This window comes from Corvus cornix, chromosome 3, assembly GCF_000738735.6.
Source record: "Corvus cornix cornix isolate S_Up_H32 chromosome 3, ASM73873v5, whole genome shotgun sequence".
Lineage (NCBI taxonomy): Eukaryota > Metazoa > Chordata > Aves > Passeriformes > Corvidae > Corvus > Corvus cornix.
Genome location: NC_047056.1, coordinates 52,603,235 through 52,623,718, shown reverse-complemented (window position 1 = coordinate 52,623,718; position 20,484 = coordinate 52,603,235). Strand labels below are relative to the sequence as shown.

Below are 20,484 nucleotides of genomic sequence, written 5' to 3'. Positions count from 1 at the left end.
TCTAGCAGAATGGGTACAGCTGTGTGGCATTTTGGCACTTCTTATTTTTATTTAACACATTCTTCCCATCAGAATGAATTCTGTGAAGGAAACAATACCTGTGAAACAAATTAGTAATTAAAAAAAAAAAAGTCCTAGACTTAACAGCAGAGCATAGGTTACACAAATTCTTCATATTACAAAAAGTCAACAGGTTTGTGCTTTGGGCTTCCCACCCTAAGCCACAGTTGCTGCTGTTGGAAAGTACAGCCAGATCTTCCAGAACATTCATTGTCCACCACTACTTTCATGTGCTACCACAGCTTTCAGAAGCAGTGACCCTAAACAGTTCCTGGCTCACTAAACAGGACTGAATTCATGCCTTCTTTCCTTCCTGAGTTTTAAAAGCCTGTTGCAAATAACAGACATCTTACCACCTCCAATCAAGCCCTATCTGTGGATAGAGCAACCGTGCTGCAATATCACTGTGCACATGTAATGGAAGCTCAGGAACAGCACAACATAATATCCCTAATGCAAGGCCACATGGCTATGGCCATCTGCTTCCAAATTCTACTGGTTTTGTGTGTCCTGTCCTCTCCCTCTGTAGGATCATCAGAGGAGCTCCTTCTTTATCGGGCCACTTATTTCCATGAACTTTCTAGTAATTTGCTTAGCTTTGAAATCTTTGCAACTCTTGATCAGCAAGGTAAAAAAAATCTAGAGGACGGACAAAGACAATATCATCACAGAGCCCTATTTTTGAAGGAAACAAACCAAAAAGCACATTGTTGAACTTGTGCTGTTTCCTATGATAGTGTGTACATAAATACATTTTGAAAGTACTGTGGAGGCATGCAATGAGTTGCAAGAGATCAGTTTTCCCCAGAGTTGTTCCAGAGCAGAAACATTGTTAAATCATATTAAAACTCTGCAGAAATCCTGTTACTAAAACCAACACATTAACACTACACATACTCAAAGTGCTCTGCATGTGTTAAAATAAATTACTAAATACACTAATGAACAAATAAGTGATATGAATATCAGTATTTGGATCATAAAGCTACTTTTTAATAAATATTTTCTTGCCAGAAATTATTCTGTTCACTTTATTTTAGTTCTAGACAATTCTTTCTGCCTACTAGAGTTACTTCTTGATTGTCTAATAATTAAACAGAATCATGCCAAACTTAAACAATCGCCAGTATTTTGCAATTGAATTCCTAATACAAACAGGCATATGTTTAACTTTAAACATTCGCTTATGTGCCTTCCTGAAGTAGACTTAAATGCTCTCTCCTGTACAACACGAACAGCTCAGCCCACCTATTGGGAACTTGTAACTTGAAAATGCAGGATCTGTTATTTTACTATGAAAATAAGAAGAAAAATCCTCATGTAGAAATTATATAATCTACAGTTGACACTGGAAAACTTGAAAATATATCATTCAAATGCCATCACTCCATCCAAAATTTCAAGAATCAGCATGAAGAAACAGAAATGCAAGGATAATTTCCTCTTTATTTAGGCCTTAAGATCTGAACACTGCAAGTAAGATTTCACTGAACTGGTAAAATCATTAACATAACGAATTTAAGGCAGCTGTTACATAGTGTTACATTAATATTTCAGTCAGACTGAACTCTTCTTTAGATACATTCATGCAATTAACTTCTATGCTGTACTTTGAAATATATAGGATTGCTTTGTCTCCCTGTATTAAACCTATCTCGTTAAGCTTTTCTCAAACAATACAGAGAATGAACTCATTGTTCTTCTTGGCAGAAGTAAAAAGATCTAATGACTTAATGTTTTAATGACTTATTTGATTCAAGAAATGCACGTTGAGAATGCCTTGGAGATAAATATACATCTCATATGTGTATGTCACATGCAAGCATGGAGAAATAGGAATGAAGATTGAAACATTAACATTATTCTTAGCTAAAATCATTTTCCCCCCATATAAAATCCAAAAATATCCTTGCACTGAGAAGTGGGCCCATTAAACTTCCTCCTTTCCAAAAGATTCTTCTCCATGCCAACCTCTGTTGGGGATGAGAAATCTTCCATGGAGCCATAAACAATCCTCTGTGTTGCCTCTTATTGTTCACTCCAATTTCGGCTTTTCTTTTCCTTCTTCAATACCTGAAAACATATAGAGAGCAGCTTTTAAAAATCTCTCACTGAATACAAATGAAGGGTTTCCTCTAATGCATCAATCTTTCCTTTCCCTTTATTGATGTTGTTGCTCCTGCACTTGCTCACATGTGTTACCTCACCTGCTGTGAAGGAAAACAGCATCTGCACACCTGATGGCAGTGCTTGTCCAGTAAGGAACTGCACAAGCCTCCCTCCCTCACTCCCATTTTCAGACCAGCCTGACCCCCTGCCGCACGCCCAGCCTTTGACGGCTGCAGGGGTCTGGGAACACTTAGTTCCCTCACCTGCTCTGCTTACCTACTAGCAAACGAAAAGAGATGTTTCCATAGCTGAATCTAAGCAGCCAACTTTGTTTGAAAGAAAATTTTAATAATTGCGTTTCAGAATTGAATAATTTGAAGCCCCTCTCCATTTCAACATTGGATTTTTAAGTGTTTGCAGGTACATCTCCCTTTTTCGAAAGTACAAGAATGAAGAAACTACTGCTGAGAGGGTGCCTCTCTCTTCTTGTAATGGCCATTTCTTTCAGTAATATCAGGAGAGCTGAGTCGAGTGTAGGGCTCCTTAAAGAACTTATTCTAGCTGCAGGACTCGTCTCTTTTCTATGATGAGAAAAGCCTGGGCTGGGCAGCAGACTGTGTTTTTTCTGGCAGTGGAAACATTCAGCTATTTCATATGCCTGTTCCTGGACAATGAATTACTACTGGTATCTGACAAAAGTATTGTTCTTCTGACTAAGCCCTCTCTGCCAGACATCTCAAATACAAATATTTCCTTTGGAGGTTTTCAGGCCTGCTGCATGCTGGAAAAGAAAGACTTATGATAACCAAAGGCAAAAAATAAGCAACGCTTGAGAATGCTGAGAGGAAAATCCAGTCACAAGTAAGATCACCTGCTAGTGCAATGTACGCATAGGCAGAATGTACACTGGAAATCACTTTAAAAACATAGTTAATGAATTCCAATATGGGAAACAATAAGACCCATCTGCAGTTAGAAAGCACAACTGCAGATCTGCCTTGCTGAAAGAAACAACACGGAGACAAATGGGTCTGCACATTGCCAGCAGCCCAAGTACAATGGCCCTGGGTGTTGCTGGCAAGCCAGCGCAATGGGAGAGCCACAGCTGAAGGTTTAGCAACCAAAACAAGAGGCCGCGACCAAAAGATTACAGAGTTTACAAGGCTGCTCCAGAGCCAATCTTAAGTCTTCTGCTTTCTCCTGGAAGGAGGTTTTCCAATAATTTTAAAAGCTGTTTAATTTGCCTTTTTGAAAGCACCTCTTTCCTTTCTTCTGAAGCACTCTGCTGCAGAGGCATCAAATAGTTTGGCAGGAATGCAGATATCCTCAAAATTGTGGACAGACACTGGCTTGTACAAAGGGCAAATTTTTCCTTCCCTACCATGTTTGTGGTTTAACTTGGAAAAACTAACTGCAAATCATTTTGTCAGTAGTGAGATTCTATTTAATGCATCTCCAGAGGCAAATAAAAAAACTCCAAACCCAAACCAACCCCTTCTCACCCCAGAAATCTCATGGCAGACTGTTTTGATTCTCACTCTTACTGCTCAAAAGCCCCTTTTAAGTGTACAGTTTTCAAATAATATTTTCCCAGGTCTTGCAAGGTGACAGACTGGCATCATTTTACATCTCTGCTGTTTGTGGTGTTCCTGCCACGTGCTTTGTGTTAAGTTTATGCAAAGTGTTTCAAGCTCAGCAAACCAGCAGGTGACTCACGGCATTTTGTGTTTTGCAAGTGCTTGAGCCACAAAGGACTTGGGATCAATACTCCTTATCTACGTGAAGGAAACGATGGAGAGGACAATAATGCCAGGGTAAACCTTGAAAGATGTTGGAAGAATGACCCAATTGAGTTAGCTCCTCTAGGGCTTCGGGCCGCAAGGAACAGGGATTTTGTTATGCATACTTTGGAATAGTGCAGGAGATTTTCCACCATCTACTTATTCATGGACTTGCTAAGAATATGTGATTCTTTACCACAGTATTATTCTTCATACAGAACTTAGGTCAAGTGAAATTATTCCTTGCAGCTGCCTTTTTTAGAAACATCTTTCCCGAATTAACTTAAAGAAGTTAAATAAATGTGAATTTGACATGAAAATGATGACTGAGTACCAGTCTTGAACACTGTGACCAGTGATTGATGGTCCTAGAGCAAAAACAAAAAGGCATTACCCCTGTATGCTAATATGAGCAAACAGCAGGTAAAACTGCTTTGAGCTTTTAGCATTAGATTCTCCCTGGTACTGAAGGACTTGTTTAAAGAGAGTTGTGTGTGCAATAAACTACCATGTGAGTTTATTTCCCTCCAGTTGTGATTTGCCACAGCAGCTACTATGAATGTTGTTTGCTTATTTCATTAAATTTGATAAATGAAAAACATCTTTCATAGACAAAAGGAATCTACTTTTACTCTTGCGTTTGTCTTATTTTCCTTTTTGCTCTCCTCAGCAATGGGTGGCCTAAGCAGGATAGATGAGGTAGAGTCTGCACTAAAGTGATCTTTCATTCCTGTTATTTCACTGACAAGAACATGTTCATTTTCCCTGAGTAAATTTATACAGAGAAAATACCTTATACCTGAAAATACTAAAAGAGTATATTTTTAAGTCTAAGCTTACCGTTAATGGTGTTTGCATGGAACGATACTTTATTCTAGCTGCATTTAATGGGTTCATCAGCTAATAAGTGGGTTGTAAACATCTCAGGTAATTGCCAAGAGCTCTTAAATTAGTACTGTAAGTTATAAAAGAGAATACATATTCATAGCTCATCGGGCTCTCCAGCAGCCATTCTGTTCATCCGTCTGTTTTTAAGGGCAGGCAAGCAAGACGTTTCAGTGGAACTTCTGTCATTCTCCTTTGTTTTAGTCAGCTTAAAACATTCTACAGTTTCAGAGAAACATACTCAAGTCCTGATGGTGTATTTCATAAGATAAATTCCTAAAACAATACTCACATTTTTGCGTATCCCAGATATAGTTGTTCAGGACTTCTCCCACCAAGTAGAATACATTAATTATTACGGTAACAGCTGCAAAAAAGATTATCTTGACACCTGGGCTGAGGTGCTCAAGAAGTGGGTACACCCACACTCCTGTAACATGGTGAATCCAGCACACCCTGAAACAAAACAAAAATAACAAGCACTGACTCTTATAGCCCTGTTTTACAAAAGTAGCTTTGGCCTGTAGGCTTACCTACCATAACCCAAAAAGCAATTATTTGAAAGGCCTGCAAGTTGCAGCTGAACTGGAGCATCTGGATGACATCCATCCCAAACAGACATCACAAATGATGAAACTATGACTGATTTCCCACATTCTTACTGCTTTGCTTTCAATTTATTATGAGCAGTTGGACAATTTTCATTTCTGATGTAGGCAGGTATTTCCTTGCTGCATTTATACTTCTGAGGAAACCCCCGTTTTCGTGCCAAAGCTGGAAACTGCAGCAGCCTCTGTTCCAAGCAGGTTCTCTATCCTAAGAGCATTCAGAGTTCTACAGGCTTTCCTACCAACTCTCTCTGATTTCTGCAGTATCCTACTTTCACTTCATACACATTTGCGTGTTTCTTTTGCTTTTCCTCGCTACACATGGTAATCAGTTTTTGGGTTTGCCAGAAGCATATGGTTTAGATCCTCTTTGAGAGAATAATTTCTTCAGCAACCGTGTTTTAGATTGCTCCTCCTTTTCTTTCAGTTACCTGCTATAATTTGGAATCTAGTAATTTTACTCTAGGTAGGATAAATATTTTTGTAAAAAGCCCAAACAAAAACCTCAAAAGTAGTGCCCAGCTCCACAACCAATATGCAGTAAAGGAAAAGGATTGATGGCAGTTCGCTGATGACACAGAGATTTTTAGCATTCAGCTGCAGAGGACATTGTTGGTACACTAACTCAAGGGACAGGCTTCCAGCTTCACTGCAGTGCAGCCTGAAGAAGCACTCCAGGTGTGTGGTTTTGCTGTGCATGGTTGAAGTGGACACCTGTACTCTCTGATGGGATCACTTTTGTGTTGAGATCTGATGCGGTGAGTGGTGAAGTCAGAGGGAGCAGAGAGAGTCCATACATTCCAGTAGGTGGAAGTTAAGAAAAGCAAATACTGGCAAACAACTGAGCAAACATCTCAGAGGCTAACTGGGTAAAGTGCTCAGTGAAGGCAGGCTGGGGCTCTGCTGGGCTCTCTTCAAGAATGTAAATATCTTCCTTTCTGACCTGGAAATTTGAGAGAAAAGCTCACAGTGAAGCACAGCTAGAGCAGCTGCACAGACTGTTATAGATGAGGATTTCCATGGTTTGCTTGACTTGCTGATGTTTCTGTTTGGTTAAGGAAGATTTTTGATCACTAGATCAACAGTCAAAGGCTCCTAAAGGGCAGAGACAGAGAAGTCCACACAAAATTGTTACCATAAAATTCTGTCACACAGGGAGTACAGAATCCCTATTTAACAATCACCCTGGAAATGTACATAGCTTCCCTCCTCCTTGGAAAAGCTTTTATTACAGCCAAACCCTTAACATTTGGACACTTCACTTGGGAAACTACATGTGTCAGTAAATTAATCTGCATGATCTAAATGCAGTTAAACCCCCTTTCTCCAAATCACTTCACATATGGGAAATTATCTCTGTACTTTACAGTTATTTCCCCCAGTATTCTTCTGTGATAGAATTAACCTGACAAGATAAAATTATCTATGAAAAAATGAAGGGCTCCTGTGTAACCCATGGTAACAGGGGACACCATGTTCCTTTTGATAAAGATGAGACAGTTGGGTAGAAGGTACTGGGATGCCCCCTACTACCAGGCTGGGATAGTGGGGAATGTCTATTATCACCTAACAATTTTCAGTTTCATTTGCTTTTTTCAGTTTTCATTTGCTTGTTTTTCCTAATGATCATTCTGTGAAAAACAAGCTCCAAGGAAAAAGACTGAAAAAGAGCCAGTCTCTTTTCCACTTACTTTCTCTGGTGTGATGAAACTGCCCAGGACTATGAAGTACAGAGGGACTTTTCAAGGGACCTTCTAAACAGCACCTATGTAGCCAACTTCATGAACCAAGTAGAAGTGGCTTTTACTAGAACGCATTTATGCTAGAAAGAGGAAGTATTTTCTAATCCCAACCAATGAGTCACTGCTGAGCTCCTGAATGTCAGCAATCTCTAGTTAGTTCAGTCTTTGCAGACAGCTCATGCACTCTGCTCCCTGCTGCCCAGCACAGGAGCCCACTCCCTGCATGGTGATGCTGCTTGTGCCCTCAGTGTAGCTGTTGTTTGCCTGTCCCCGGGGTGGTCACACAGTCAGAACTGCTTTGAGCACAAGAGGGACCGAGCACTGCTCTGGAGACAAGTGACAAACCCACCTGAGCCTTCTAAAAATGAGCTGCACCATGCCGCTGGCTATGCTGGGGTGGAGTAATATTAGCCTTCTCTCCACTGAGCAGTGACACACTGACTGCTCCGGCATTGTCTGGACTACAAACAGGAGCAGCAAAGGGACGACTGCTGCCATGGAAACCCCAGCTGGTGGCCTTTCTTAGTGGGTTTGTTCCTGCTGGAGTACAGGCGATCTCGAGGCTGCACTATAAAGGGCTGATCAACCATTCGCATAAAGCTTCCACACAAGAGTGCTGATTGCCAATGTTAATGAATGCCTTCAATGTTGCAATTCTAGTAACCATTACTCCTATCCAACCTCATTATTAGTTAAGCACAGGAAAGCATGCATTAAGATTTACTTACGAGTGCAAATCTAGATCAAATTGAAGACTTTGTTATTGAACAGGTGTAAAAAATGTGTTGTTTAGATAGAAATAAACTGACGAGAAAAAGTTCAAACTAAAACTGGACTGGCTACTTCTGAGAAGATAAAATTAACCCTAACCTCCCTGTGATTTGGAACAGTAGCAGCTGTATGTAGACATAACTGTATTTTCAAAGATGAATGTGTTACAGGTCATTGAGTTCATCTAGCCATTTGTTAGGAACAGTAAAAAGAGAAGGAATGGAAATATTCACACGTTGTATTCAAATTAAAAAGTCTGTTAAAAAAAGTGTTTGTTTTTAGAAATTTTCAACCAGTTGGTGCAGAAATCAGAAAAAGCTATTTGAAAATGCACAGTATTGCTTGTTTTTAACAAATCTGTCAAAAAATGTGACTTTTTATCTGGTTTTCACTTCTACTATAGAGTAGATGTTGCATATCTCTCCTATCAAACTAATTGGGAGAAAACGAAAACTATGCAGGGAACATACACATCTATTTATTCTTTGGATATAGATCATTTGTTAATGAGGAAAACTAAGTACAAAAAACTGTTGGAACCTTGTGGTTTATGTGTACTCTGTCAGTTTAAATAATACAGCTGTAACAACAGCATGTGAAAGACCTTAGTCCTGGTAGAATCGAGCTCAGCAAGTGGGTTATAATGGCAGATAATAACCATGACACACCATGAATTTTTTAATGGGACATGTTGCAAAAGATGGTGTTCTCCTTCATGGTGGCTGTTCCCAGCTGTCACAGCTTGGCAGCATTTTGTGGTCTAGACTCTCAGAGAGAGTATCCACCTATTTCCTGCTCAGCTTGAGTCCTTAATCATAATCTGCAGCCATCAACAACCAGTACGAAGAGTTCTGGAAACAGAGGCTATTAGATGAGGGGCTATGTAACTTCTCAAGAGCAGCAAATGAAAGGACACAATAATAATGCACGACATAAAACGGGTGAAGAGGTCCCAATTCTCTTCCTCGTAACAGAAGAATCACCTCAACAGAACTCAGAGACAAGAAATTCAAATCTGATAATGGAAACATCTTTCTGAATGATACCTAGTTAAACTCTGGAATGCTCTACCCTATCTTTCAGTGATACATCACTGAAATAAAGACGTTCAAAAAAGTTTTGAAGTATGAAAGTCTGGAAGTCTACTTAGACCACTCCTCTTCTCTAGGCCCTATCATGCAACTCTAGCGAGTTTCTGAAGTCAGGAGATCGTACAAGCAGTAAGAATACGCACAATTATGCCTAAGTTTAAAGAGTACAAGGTATATAAACCATCAAGACTAAAGGATACAAGCACCCATGTTTTGACATAAGTTTTGGAAGAAAACTCCCCTTGAAGGCTGGTTGTTTCATAATGGCCTGCTAAGCTCTCCTAAAGCATCTGACATTAGCTAATACCTGGAGCCTGGGTACATGACAACTCTCATCTACTATGGCAGCTCATTTCTGGTTACTTCTTGCAACAGCAAATCCTCTCCCAGATCTTCAGTGCTCTTCATATTTCCAGTGACTGGCACAAAGGAAGGCTGAATCCTTGGTTCCAGACAAATTGTAGACCAGTTCCCAGTGGCAACTCTTTAGCAAACAATAGAACATGGGCATTTTCTACGCCTTTATTTCATGATCTTTTCCAGCATCACTCTTTTCCTTTTCCACAAAAAGTGAGAACTTTACCCAGAGCTACTAAAATGTGTTAATGTCTTCCAAAGGAAGTGATGGGCTTACAGCAGCTGAGACTTCCAAAACAAACAAACAAATAAATAATTTGTGGTTGTAGTGTAGCACCAATCTTACGCTTTCAGGGACAGGAGCACAACGACCCACTGAATTTGTTCTGCTTTTGGTTTCTAATACTGATTGATGTGAGGCACATTTTCATAACTCCCTCAAAAGACATAGGAGAGTTTGTTCTGCATCTAATCAGAATTCTTAAGATCTCAGCTGTATTAAGATGCTGGGCTTCTTATATCAACAGCCATCCAGACCTAATACACCTACACCAGGAATGTACATAGTTTAGAAATTTTAAAGACTAAAATGTAAGTTCAATAAACAGTCATCATTTAGGAAATAACAACAATAATCCCCTCTTGCTCCATTTTCTTAATGCTGAATTCTTCTCCATTCATCTGAGTGGAGAACAATATATGGGTCACAGGACTGTGCTACTGGTGTGGAGTGGCTTAGGCAGCCAGAAGTCCTGGGAAACTGCAGCTGCAAGTAATGTCACATCCAAAACATATTCAGCATGACATGGTCCTGGCATCCTCTGGGATGAACAAAGCAGAAATTTTGTGTTTATGTACAGGTAGCTAGAATGACAGAAACTTAGCAGATTCACTGCAAAGCGTTGTCATCTCTGGAAGTAATTTATTTTGATAAATAATTTTTCATTTTAAATATAGTAATGGTTGCTATGCCTTCTTGAGCTATATTTTAAGGAGCTGCACAAGGAAGTGAGAACATATTACCCATGCATGTCATCTGTGATTGTACTGTTGCTTTGACTGAAACATTTGAATATGTGGAGGTGGAGGGGAGCCAGAAAGTAACAGTCCATAATGGCTATGTCAGACCTAACAGGCTGGGGACCCATACAGCCTTCTCTTGCTGAAAGCACTTCTGCCCTCCCACCTTCCTTCTGGGTCAGGTACAGGGGACACTAATCTTCCCCTGGCCTATTTCTGCTGCTTCTGTTTCTTCCTACTCTTTCCTGTTCTGGGCAGCTCCAGCTCCAACTCTTTCCTCCTCCTCTGCATTGTCTTATCTATCATCCACTTCTACATCAGCCTTCCACTCTGATTTCAAAGTCCGTCTCTCTCTCCCTCTCCCAGCATTCCCCACTTACTTGCATGATTTCAGCTTTGAAGGTGCTGACTTGTGAGCTGCACGTTTCCTTACCCACTCACTTCTCTTTTAACCCATAATTTTAGATAATTTCTTTTACTTGCTCCCAGGACATTTTACATTTTTGGTGTTTTCTCTAACTACCGATTCCTCTGATCTTCATTAAACTTTTACCCCCAGTGCTCACTTCCAAAAGCACGCATGACCCCCCCCCCATACAAACCCTCAGCAGAGCCTAGCAAAGCCATGTTGTGTCTCTCCTGCTCCATCAGCACCAGCAACCTCAAAAATCCTTCTTGTTTCTCAACCCTGCACTTCTTTATCAATCCGACTGTCAATTCTCACCAAGCTTCACACTCTAGCTCACCACCCCTCTCTTCTGGATGTCAAGGTTTGTCCTAGCAGTCTGTGCCAACATCTGCTCTTTCTGATCTTCCTCTCCTTCTATGGAAAATCGCTAGTGGAAATCCTGCAGCAAGCCCGATAGAATCAATCTCAAATTCATTCCACATCCTCAGTGTACATTCCTTTCTTAGATTTGTTCAAGAAGAATTCCGCAAATTACCCCATCTAAATGCTCTCCCTCAGCAAATCTACGGAACTCTCCTAAAGTCACTTCAAGAAAAACTTTATCTTCGAATGAAAGTTTAAAAGCTCTTTAAATAGATTTACAAAAGAATGAAAGAATTAATCAAGTCCAAGCTTGGCACATGTGGAGGCAGCTCCTGGTGGATTTGAGATAGCAACAAGAGAGCAGATCAAGTCTTTTGCTCCCAAACATGCAGCCCAGCACGACTATGGCAGTGGAGTCAGATTCCTAGGGTCTGTTTTTTTGGCATCCTGAAATGCTCAAAAGTAGAGGGAAAAGTAAAACCATTTAAAATAAACGTATTTGTCTCAGTTTATTTTAGGGACATATTAAGCTCTGATATTAGTTACCATGAGGTCATTCTTGTTACAAGGAGCAACACATTTCTGGCTCTTTTCTGTTCCTTGACAACCAACTCCATACACTCATTGGCAGAATTTTCTGGTAGTACTGGCAAACGCTTCAGTTTTCTTTTCACTGTCTAGATTTAACAATTCAATAAAAACTGTGACCTTTTCAAGCCATGCTAAATAAAGCCAATAGGCTTTTCCCATCTTATCCCATGGCCTCGGTCCTGAAAGTCCATGTATGGTCTGCAACAGGCAATGCAAGTCTGTGAATGCTCTGCCTGGGCACAGTTCCTTAAGAGCATGGGAGAGCTCCCTCTCACATAGAGTGCATGAGCTAAGTGTGCCTACTCAAAAACTCTCTGACTGAAGGGAGAGCATGCAAAAAACAGAAAAAAAGAAAAAGCTTTTACTCTTCAAGAAAGGACGTTTCTCAGAAAACAAGTCTCTGAATCATGCTCAGGAGATATCAGGTTATTTAGCTATGTTCTCACAATTTCAGTGATGCTATTCAGAATTGTTTGCCAGTTTGCTAATTTACCAATTATACATAAAAAAGCACTTGCTATTCCACCATCTCTTTCATACATGACAGATTCAGTCACATATGAAATGAAACAAGCTTTCCTCTACTTGGAGTTGAAAAAAATGCATTCACAGAATCAAACCTGAACAACACCCTCCTCTATGTTCCTTTCCAGTTAAAAATGCAACACAATACATAAAACATGTAGCATGGTAAGAAAGTTTCAGCTGAGATGGGAAGAGAATTCAAAATTCAAGAACAAAACATGAAGAACATCTGATTAGCAACTGTCTTCACTTTATTCTGAGAGTTGCAGTGAAAATACTTCTGCTGAGGGAAAAATGAAGTAGGTAAAAGGACAAATTCTCAAGCGGCAGATTCCTAAATTCTAATTAAAAATACATAAAACAAGAACTAAGACCCAGCCTGGGACCCATGGTCAACCCTAAGTTCAAAGTAAGGAAGTTCCACCAGGCTGTATGAAACTAGGTCATTTGCAGGTGTAGTCTAAGTCTAATACACCAAGCTAACCTTGAGGGTTCTGCCAACAAGGACAACAGATCTGAATTTAGGAATTCCAAGCCCTCTCTACTGCAATGTGGTCACTTGGCAGCAGGAAGACAGTGGATTTCAGCTGCGAGAAGAAGGCACACCCTGAATGAGAGGGATGACAAAGTTCTCACTTTTCATACTTTCTGGTAGATTTTTCCAACCTGTGAGTGTGATATATCATATTGATATAATGGAACCAAGATTTGGCTTGCAGCCTAAAGCACATCTTGGAGAGAGTCTTCAATAGAACCTGCAGGCTGAAAGCAGAACTTGCAAGGGATGGCACAGTGTAGCTTGTGTCTGCCTCCACTAACTCGCAAAGGCCTCCTTCCATAACAGTAGGAGAAATGGGTTGTATGTGCATAATTTAGCAGGATGAACTTTTAAGATTGTCTCAGCCCATTTATAGAGAGATCACAAATTGGAAGAAGGTGAATCACTTGAGAGTAGCCCTATCCATTTTGGAAATAATATATGTGTAGGCAAAACCAAAAAACAAAGCAAAGGCAAAGGGAGATGACCATAGTCTGTACCTGGGTATCTGCTTAGTAATTAATTTAATGCAGAATCTTCTCCTCCTGCTTTACTTGTCCTACAGTTTTCTTTTACCTTGTAGCTGCAGGATACAGATGCACTGTAGTAGGCATGTTCAAGCTAGATGAGTATCACACTGATACTGTAGCAGATTCTTAAAAGATTTTAAGACACATATGGTTTTATTTCACTTGTGAAAGTGGATTGTTTAAATTTAAAATTCTTATTAAATACTATTGCATGTATCTACTTAGATAATTTTGAGAAAACAGGAGTTGCTGGAGAAGGTCAAGTCACAGGTAACTCTGCTAATCTGTCTTCAGGTACCATCAGAGGAAGGTCAAGAACTATCACAGTTAAGCATTACTATATGTGGGTTAAAAACATAATTACGTTTTTCCTGAAGGAACAATCATGTGCCTTTTTTCATGAGGCTGCCTTTATCTTACAATTACAAATATTATTCTTTTTTAAGAATATGTTTATAAAAGTATTAAAAAAATAAAAAAAAACATATTAAGTATGTTTATAAAAGCAAATGGCAGAATGTGGCTGTTGTCCTGGGACACAGCATCCCACTTCAGCTGGATTAATAGCATTTTATGATCACTCAGTGTGCATGGATATGTATGAATAATGACTTCTCCTTCACTGGACTAAAGGGAAAAATTGCATAGTTGAAGCATTGTGATAGTACTGTCTTGAGACCATGTTCTTCTCACATTAGTTTTATCTCACTTGGTTGGTGGAAATTTTGGAAAATACATTCTGAGCTGAGAGAAAGATGTTGTGAAGTGAAAAGAAAGAATATGAAAAGTAAACAGGGGGTCATGAAATGCAGAAAGGATAAAGGATAGATGGTATCAAAGGAGAACTTTAAATAAAACAAAGGTTTAGTGAAAAATAAATACTAGGGTGACCAAAGTATATTAACTCTGTCATGCAAGTCAGGTACTTGATTAGAAACTGCCCAAAGACTTAATTTAATGTTGTGTAAGAAAGATTATTTCTGTTTTAGTTTCATTTCTCACCAACATTTGCATTTCTTAAAACAAACTTTAGAGTGTTTGGATTACTGACTTATTCTGTAATCAATTTCACAGAAAGAATTCATGAACTAGTAAAGAAAAAAGACAGTGTTCTATCTTTTCTGTTGCCGCTTAAATACTGATGCCGGAAATCATTTGCCTATTCTCAATTTTATTTGATAGAACAAAAACCCTAGGCAATAAAACTAAGGTCCAAGAAAAACATTTAGCTTGAAAAAAGGTTGAAAAATGTACCCTTGGAAAGACCACTGCTTACATGGGATTGTTCAACAAATTCCTGTTGTGTGAGGTTTGGCATATACTTTCTAAAAATATAAGCATCTGGGGAAACCAGACAAAGCCCAGGTCTTGGACCAAACGAGGCATGCAGCGTGAATCTGTTAGCGATTATATCCATAATGAAATATGTGCCCAAATTTAGCAGTACAAAACCCCCAATACAATGTGAAAACACAGCATGTACAGCCCTTACCATAAAATATAGCCAACAGCGAAGGTGCACACTGCAGCCAGTCCACAGCTCCTGCTGGGATACTGATGATGTGTTGTTCTCATCTCGATTAATACAAAGGGCAAAACTGTTGTGTGCTGGAAAAAAACAAAACAATGGGGAAAAACCAGGTGATATAAATGGTTCTCTATATTTTCATTTCAATTGTACAATAAGAAACTTAATCGCAGAAACCCGAAGACAATTCTTGATGGTTAGAAAGTCAAGGTAAAATAACTATAAAATTGATCAATAACCCAACCAGTATCATCTCTATAATGTCCAACTGTTTGAGAGAGCAGAGGAAAACTGAGTATCCAGAACGTGCTTTTCCTTTTGTTCAGGAATCCAAGGCAGATACTCAGTGAGTAAAAAGGGAATGTGTCATGAATGGACACAGGTCCCAATCCCAGTCTGGCCCTGAAGTTGCTCTGTGATCTCTGCCACATCATTTCAGTTATTTTGACCATTATAGCTAGGAGGCAATGCATCTAGTTTTCAGAGACTAAGTACAAACAATGCCAAATGAATGAATACAAATGGAGGTATTTAATGCATCTGAGAATTAGGTTTAAATGTATCTCAATCTGGGAACTTGAAAACAGGGGACATATTTTCAAATGATAGCATCAATACCTCTGTTCCTCCATCTGCAAGACAGAAGCAATTATATTCAGAAAGGTGTTGTGAATCTTAATTTGTTAGTTGTGCAAAATAGTTTTAGATTCCCAAATGAATCATATGAAAGCCAAAGCTGTAAAAACCATTTTCAGCCACTTGTCTTTATTTAGCTGTGAAACTCCTTATTTTGTCATTTTCCCATACTCATTTCCTACACTGCCCCTTCTGAGAAGGCCTGTTCATCCAATTAATGTCAGCAGCATGAAAAACTGCATCCAGCCTGCGCCCAACACTCAATGTCTACATTTCAGAGTGCTGGCAGGCATGAAAATATACATAAGTAAAAAACAAATGTGCCAGGAAATAAACCCCATAATTTCTTAGTATACAGCTCACTTAGGACCAGCATTAGTGGCAACTGCAGAAGCATACCCTGCCTTGCCTCCATGGGGCCAAGTTATTGCAGGCATCTAAAGGGAATTACTTCAGTTGAGAGCTTGGCTCTGGGGCTTGATAAGACCAACTGTGAACTCTCCTGCCCACTCCACAGGAAGACCTGCAGGTGTAAGGATTGCAAGGGCAGCCTAAGTCCTAATCCAGGATCAGTCCTTCCCCAGGTACTTGATCACCAACTGGAAAGGAAATTTATGGTGTACACTGGCCACATTTTGCCATCATGTAGTTTTGGGGAAAGCTGGAGAGTCGGGTTTTAAGTTTGCAATAATCAAAATGTAAACCCACAGTGACTTTTCACCTGAATGCAGATAGGAAAGGCACGGAGTAGAAATATCCTTGCGTGGATTACAGGTTCAACTGAGAGGAAGCATAGTGGGGTCTAAGCCTTTAAAAACTGCAAAGAAGAATGGTTTGAATGGGAAATGGTAAGATAATGGAAATGCTCTCGCTGAGAGATGTAACATAATTGAATTGGATAACTGCTCTGATTTTCAAGGCATTAGTAATTAATGACTAGCATTTGGAGAATGTCAGGTGGATAATACAGCTGTTAGGGGAGCTTTCAATTTCTTCATCTTTTAACAACTTGTTCCACCCCCATCCCTTTAAACGGTATAAATCAGCATCAAGGGAACGCAGAGATGTTTTACATGTGGTCTGCTATAAAAGTGCCCACCATTAGATGAGAGGTCTGTGAACTGCAGAGGACCTTCAGAATCCATGATCAGGGACCGAGAGCAAAGCAAGCCCTGGAGATTCACCTGCTTATCTTGTGTCTGTATGGAAAAGGTCTCCAGGCAGAGAGAGATCAGTGCCTCACTCTGAAGAGCCCCCAAAGCAGAGCAGCTGGAGACTGTGCAAATGTCTTCTGCCCTGCCCCAGTAACTTACTCAGAGAAAAAACCAGAAGACAACAACGGCTATTAATTCCAAACTCCACCCTTGATATTCCTTGTACAATGTATTCTTGTGATCCAGTCACTTAGTTTTAGCTCTACATTCTATAGAGGATTGTTACAGAGCTTGTGAGCTTGGTTTCTCCATGTAAATGTTTATCACTTTCAATACTGCTTGTTGACGAGTTCCTCATTGATGATAACAACTCAACAGCTTGCCAATTAAAAAGTAGTTAAAATAATTTCAGCAATCAAGCCTTAATCTAGAATACTCTTCTCCTTTCCCTCCTCCCAATTCTTGTGGTTATATAACAAAATAGGTTATTATTTTCCTAAATTCTCACTTCTGCTCTTTTCTAAAGGTAAGGGGTGGGGGAATAGCGGATAATGAGCTGTGCCACTGAAGACTTTGTGTACAAAACCCTTTTAAAAGTACAGTGGAATTAGAAGTGTAAGGAAAAAATCAGAGATGTGTATCTTTAATCTCAGTCTGTTAGAGTGAATGTCAATGCTACATGCAAACACTGCAGTTTTACAAATTTAGATGAACTTTGGTTTAAAATGTTTTTGTGAAAGTGCCACTCTAAAAAGCTGCTTCAGACCCTTTACTAAACCACAACCAAGATAAAATTTCCTTTCTCTACATTTCAGCTCCTCCAAAAACCTTGATTTAAAAAACATGAAATTTTGTAGTCTGGGATATCTTCTATCCAACAGTGCCAATTAAAACTCTAGACTGAAGCATAGTGAAGATGATCAGGGATCAAATGTGCTTGCAGTGGGATCCATCAGGGCTGGGTATTCTGCAGGGGGCCTAAGATTTCATATCCTCTAATGTTTTTGCCACCTGATTTCTGAATAAACAGGCCAATGGGAATCGGAGGCTTACAGAGAAAATAGCATTGATATTTCCTTGACCTGCCTAAAGATCACGCTGTGCTGATCAAACATACCTGACTGGTACCTCTGGGACTGATCCTTTTTACTTGCTGGCACGCAGCGGGACAAAACCACATTTCTCACCTTGTTTGCCAAAGTATCTCCAGGGGCTTGCTTACTTCAGAGAAGACTAAGGAATGAGGAAGTTCAAATAACAAGGAGGTTTAAATGGTAAGGATGATTAGCTGCTCTAACAGCTTTCCAGTAGTTGCCATTTTGCACCATTAAAAGTTTTTAAGAACAAATACATAATCAGAGTATAATGACTAGGATAATATTATAATAGTAGTAAACTATGCTAGCACTACTAAATAATGCTATATTGATAAGGCACTTTTATTATGGAGTCAGTAGTTACAAGCAAAATTATATTTTTACCTGGATACCCTATTATTCTCCAACTGAGACCCGGTGACCCTGTGAGATAGTTTTGCCTGTATGACTGTGCTGACACAAGAGACTTGTGCTGAGCACTGCTGTGGCCACGCCAGGGAGCACCACTCCCACTGGAAGGCAGCTCTCGCTGCACGTGTTCCCTGTGGTGACCTCAGGCTCAGGGTAGTCCCCAGCCCCCAGTGCGGCCCAGGCAGCAGTGGGGGAGATAACAAACCCTATATCATTAGCAGGAGCTCTTAGACTGAACTTTTTCAGGGCTCAGTAACTGTATCTACTTGCAAGAAAATGTTCTTGGTCAGCTTCTCCAGCCGTGACTGTGGAGCTACCTGCAAGGTGTCCTCCCAGCTGCAAATCCTGTTTTATTCTGGAGTGCCAAGACAGCAGCCCTCAGATCTATTTTCTACCCCTCTCTGAAGGATTCATCTGCCAAGACCACTGTGTGAGCCGAAGAGTTGACCATAAGCCCCCATTACCCAGCCACAGCATTGCTCTGCTCAGACCCCATCACTGCCTGCCTCTGCTGCTGCTGGAAAGACAACTTTGACAGATCTTTTTGCTAGGAAGTGCTGGTCTCAGCACAGCAGAAAGCTACAACTTCCTCCCATTCTGTGTCTACCACACAGCATTGCTTTCCAGGGACCCATCGCCTACAAGTGGTGAAGAAACATGGCTTGCCAAATCTCCAGCTCCTAATAATGATGCATGAAAACAGAGAAACCAGCACAATGCACAGAGCCTGGATGAAATGTGCAGGAAGGTTATCATATGGAGAATCTGATCCACAAGACACTCTGGAGACTGACTCCACAGAAGCAACCTCTGAGTGAAGCTGAATTAGCACCCGCTATAAAAAAAGCCATCCTGGGATCTGCAGGTGGATTAATTCTAGAGCCACTGTCACAGCTTCCTGAGAGAAACTTTGCTCATTAATAACTCTTTAAAATCTATTACTAAGATATGTACCTCCCCCCACATGGTATATATGTGCCTAATGACATTTGAGACCAGAAAGTCACATTACAAATATGCACCACAACTGCAGTGCTTGGGAGCTGAGCCTTTGATAGACGACTGTGCTTCCCCATTTTAGATGTGTTCTGCAACAGTTTGTTGGAAAAAAAGATTTTATGCAAATTAAGTACATTAACAATGAGTTCTGTAATAGTCTTTAGGCAATTAAGTGCTCATTCTTGAAAGCCTGATTATATATTTTATCTTCCAACCAGTAAGTGCTGCTTTTTTTAACACTGGTTTCAACAGTACCTTATTTGGCCTTTTCTCCCTCCCTTAACTATGTTTTAAATGGAATGTTAAAACTTTTCAAAAGATGCTAAACTGACTGCTTTATGTATTGTATCTTTAGCACAAACAGGGTAGTGATGTCTTTCCAAGTCATCCTCCTGATCTGCACTGACTGTCTAGAACTACCTTTATGACAAGGAGTTCAGTCTATGGAGGCATCTCAGATGCCCAGGTATCTTGCAGAAGTTTTGTACAAATGGTTAAACTGTTTGAGCATCACAAAAAATGTGATTATAATTCACTTCAATCAACAGACTGTGACTTGTTACTCAATTTGATCAGACTAAAAACTACAAGGTATAGGACATTTTAGTTCAATGGACATACTGTGCACCTCAGAGGCCGACATCATGGGCCTCCTGGGACTGCTGGTGTGCCCTGCAACAAGGAGGCTGCAGATAGGTTTTCACCCACAGAACCTGTGCAGCCAGGGACCTGGAGGGCTACATCTGCCACCCAAAGCTGAGTCCACATCAAAGCCTCTGCCCTGGCAAGGGCAGCTGCTCCAGCATCTGCTGGGGAAACCACCCTGCAGCACACTGCCACTGTGCCTGAGACTTAGGCTGGTACAAATTTGGCAGTGTCCCCCTTCTTTGCACCCTTCTGTGCAAACTGCTGTTTGCTGGCTGCCTCTGCTTTCTGCCTTTTTAAATTTGCCTATAAAATATAGTTTCCATCAGCAGGATGTTACCCTTCCCCTTTTTCTTTTGAACTCACAACAAGATTATGTTGCTAAACAGCTGCTCCAGGTCAGAATGAGTGAAAAAGTCTGTCTGCCACTCCTTCTTCCCTCTCAGGGGTTTGTGCAGCACCTTCAGATAAAGGTTTTACAGAAACCACCAACTAACTGACCTATGCCCATTCCTCTGAATTTAAAACCACTTCTAGTGTGTTCACCCTGGAAACCAATACTAATAGGCCTAAAAATCCCTACAGTTGTAGTCAGTGCCATTTGTAGAGTAACAGCAGCAATAAAACTCCTTTT

The 20,484-nt window shown here is 40.2% G+C and overlaps 1 protein-coding gene across 1 annotated transcript in view; it reads right to left on the bottom strand.

The window, feature by feature from the left end:
* Positions 1–1,486: 1,486 nt before the first annotated feature.
* AIG1 (androgen induced 1) overlaps positions 1,487–20,484 on the bottom strand; it is a 124,510-nt gene continuing 105,512 nt past the window's right edge. The window contains exons 4-6 of the mRNA XM_039569538.1: positions 14,873–14,988; positions 5,128–5,291; positions 1,487–2,133 (exon numbers count right to left, since the gene is read on the bottom strand). Coding sequence (XP_039425472.1) covers positions 2,096–2,133; positions 5,128–5,291; positions 14,873–14,988 — 318 coding nt within the window. The 3' untranslated portion in view covers positions 1,487–2,095. The remainder of the gene's footprint in view (positions 2,134–5,127; positions 5,292–14,872; positions 14,989–20,484) is intronic.